The sequence below is a fragment of the Propithecus coquereli genome, unplaced genomic scaffold (assembly GCF_000956105.1).
Source record: "Propithecus coquereli isolate 6110/MARCELLA unplaced genomic scaffold, Pcoq_1.0 Scaffold117, whole genome shotgun sequence".
Classification (NCBI taxonomy): Eukaryota; Metazoa; Chordata; class Mammalia; order Primates; family Indriidae; genus Propithecus; species Propithecus coquereli.
The window spans coordinates 1,428,426-1,431,908 of NW_012135747.1; the positions used below are offsets into that span (position 1 = coordinate 1,428,426).

At 39.8% G+C, this 3,483-nt stretch overlaps 1 protein-coding gene across 1 annotated transcript in view; it reads right to left on the reverse strand.

The window, feature by feature from the left end:
• Window positions 1-1,433: 1,433 nt before the first annotated feature.
• Window positions 1,434-3,483, reverse strand: part of SRGN (serglycin) — a 34,296-nt gene continuing 32,246 nt past the window's right edge. Inside the window, exon 3 of the mRNA XM_012658722.1 lies at window positions 1,434-2,351. Within this exon, the coding sequence (XP_012514176.1) occupies window positions 2,117-2,351 (235 nt within the window). The 3' untranslated portion in view covers window positions 1,434-2,116. The remainder of the gene's footprint in view (window positions 2,352-3,483) is intronic.

The window sequence follows — 3,483 nt, forward strand, 5'->3', positions numbered from 1 at the left end:
TTTAAGCGTGTCCATCCCCCAGACAGTGCACACCACACCCATTAGGTGTGAATATACCCATCCCCTTCTCCCACCTCCCACCTGCCCGACACCCAATGAATGTTACTACTATATGTGCACTTAAGTGTTGATCAGTTAATACCAATTTGATGGTGAGTACATGTGGTGCTTGTTAAGCATTAGTTCTTAAAGACTAGGCCTCTTCTACAGGTTCAGAGGGTTCAAGGGAATCTGGGGACTCAGGATCTGAATACATCAACCCAGATGTTTCCATCTCTCAGTGTCCCTTTTGTTCCCAGGCAGGACCCTGAGCTTGCATGACAGTCTTGGCTAGGTTGACAATTTAACATTCTTGGAACTTTGCTACTCCTATAAGTAAGTCCTGGGCCTAAGCCTCAGCTTTTTCTGCCCTTCCACTACAGAAGAGAGTTTGTTTCTTTTTTTTTTTTTTCTGGTTTCCACATTTAGTCTGTAATTAATCATCCTTGCTTTTTTCATTGTCTCTTTCAAAAGCATTAATTCCAGCAATAGCCATCCAATACCATTGTCTGTATAATTACTACTGCCCCATATTGCTCAAATACCTAGTATATTGCCTCCTGGTGCACTCCCTTCTATGGGAATACCATCCCAGTTCATCGCCAGCGAAAGCTTTAACAATTGCAATGCTATCTCGTGCCTGTGCTCCATCTACAGCCAGGGATGGCGTCCTCATTGCCAGCCAGGAAGCAGGCAATCTAGCTCTCAAATCCCATCTTAGCACCCATTTTCTACACCTCCTGACACCAACTGTCACAAGTTGTATTCTCCAGGAAGCAAATTCTGAGATGGAAACTAGCAGAAAGTTTCTAGGGGAGCACTCTCAGGAGGACACCTGTGAGGGGAATGGAAGGAAGCCAAATTAAGTAAAGGAAGAAATTGAGCTGCAAAGTAGTCCTGACAAAGCCTCAGCTGACCCCAAAGGGAGTTCTGAATCTATGCAGCCCTTCTGAGTTCAGGGGAGCAACCAGGCCTTTATATGCCCACGTCAACCAGTCATTGGATGCAGACTGCTCTGCAAAGGGTCATGACTTGGGTAAGGTGGCTCTTTCCAGCAGAGATTAATTTGAGTAAGTCCTCAGTTCTGAAGAGGGGATCTGGATGGTGCGGAACAGAATCCACGACAGTGGTGCTGGTGGGCTTCTCAGAACTAAGGGGAACAGAGATGGGACTATCCTTCAGGTGAGGAAGTGCTTTAACAAGTGTAACCCTCTTCTTACCTGCTTGTTAATACAGCAGAATTCTGGTTGCAAAATTTGCGCTCACTGTAAAATAATTTTAAAGATGTTTCATTGATGAGACTTCTAGGGAAATATCTGGCCAAAAATAATTATTTCTAAAAATAATTATTTCCCAAGGTTAGAACAAGAGATCCCAGACAGCTTAACTCTTTAGTTATAGTTCTGCTTTAATAGAGTAACATTTGAAAATACACAGATATCCAGGAAAAAAAGGTAACGCAGTATGAGGTATTGAGAGCACAACCGTGCTTTAATTTGGGTCTTAAGTTTCTAATTGTAATAGCTATCATACTTCTAGATAAACAATGTCCGCTAGCTCTGCAAACACATCCAATGGCAATAGTATAGTGCATTTTACTTTGTAGCACATGTCAAATACCCATTCTGTGAATTCACTGTGTTTCATTTTGTTTTTTGTTTTGTTTTCATAAGAAAAGGAGCATATCTATAATTCACAGAGTAAGGTTTCTGAAGACTTAGGTTTGAAATATTGCCTGTCAATTTGCTTCTCAAACTGAAATTTTAAAAAAAACAGTATAATTTATTATTTAAAGCAATTTTGTAGACATGGGAATCTGATTAATTTCACAGTGATACTGGTTGAATATGATACCCCAAAATGCAGGTATTTTCCAGAGCAATAGGATAGATAACAGAATTGAAGAATAATTCTTTAAGAATTCATGAGGGAAAAAAAAGATGATAAAATTTAAGCTTCTTTTTCAGATGTTTTAAAATTTCTATAAAACTCTTTGTCCCAAGATAAATCATTTAACCATGGTACCCGAAACATACTGAATACATTGCCTGGCATCAAGGTGGGGAAACCCTCTCTTCTATATAATAAAATTCTGTTCAGATCCATCTTGACCCAAGTCCTGGTTGCCTGAGGGCAGATTCCTGGGAAGAGACTTGGGGTTGTAATAGAAAGCATCACTTTCATCTACTGGCTGGTACTTTGGTTCCGTTTCAGTTAGGAAGCCACTTCCAGATTCAGAGCCGGAGCCGGAGCCGGAGCCTGACCCAGAGGAGTCTTCAGAAATGGGGAAGATATCATCCACGTTCTGGAATCTTGTTGTTCGAAAGTATGAAAGAAAAATGAAAAAAACACAGTAAAGTTTGAGCTATGAGGAAGATAACTATAATAGTTCTTTAAGATAATGAAATACATGCAGCCACCCAATTGTTCAAATTAAGAGTTAAAAGCTTCCCAATTATTCAATGCTTTAAAGCAAAAAAAAAAAAAAGTCAAATTTTCCTTTGTATTTATCTATATTTATTGTACCTAACTCATTGCACTTGCCAATTCCACATCTATTGCAGACTCATATAAACAGTGTTGATTTTGTTATCACTAGCATAGCAATCCTATATTTGAAATTTACTTCAGGAGTCATTTTTTTTAAAAAAGATCTCTTTTTTCATTTTCTCCCTAAAGAAAGGACAAACAATTAAGTCTACCTAGACAGATGACATTTTTTCTTAAATCAAAATTTCCACGAAACTTCTAATAGTTTACAATACTTCAACCAAGCTCACTTTTGAAAAATTCTGTGTAACAAGTATTATATATACCAGCATATTAACATTTCATTTTCTTCCCCACAAAATACACCCCAGTCCAAGTGTGGTGGCTCATGCCTGTAATCCCAGCACAGGGAGGAGAAGTGAAGCCAAATAGAGGATAGGGAGGTAACCCAGAGATTAGATTGGCAATGAGTGTGAGGACAAAAGAGCCCAGTATCGGCACAGAGGCAGGGACCATTCATCCATAGTGACAGGAGGGAAAGTAGAATGTCAGAATGAAAAGCAGTTACTGGCTTGGGGGAAGGAAAATAGGAGAGATATGAGAAGAGAAGAAATGTTGTGAAAGAGTTGTTTTGGAGATTTTGGGTTATTCCCTTAACGTTTTAGATTTAAATGAATTATTACGGAAATCCATGACTTAAAGTAATGGAGCTTGCTGTAATATTATGTTAAAACATGGCCCGGCGCGGTGGCTCACGCCTGTAATCCTAGCATTCTGGGAGGCCGAGGCGGGCGGATCGTTTGAGCTCAGGAGTTCGAGACCAGCCTGAGCAAGAACGAGACCACGTCTCTACTAAAAATAGAAAGAAATTAATCGGACAACTAAAAATATATAGAAAAAAAATTAGCTGGGCATGGTGGCGCATGCCTGTAGTCCCAGCTACTCGGGAGGCTG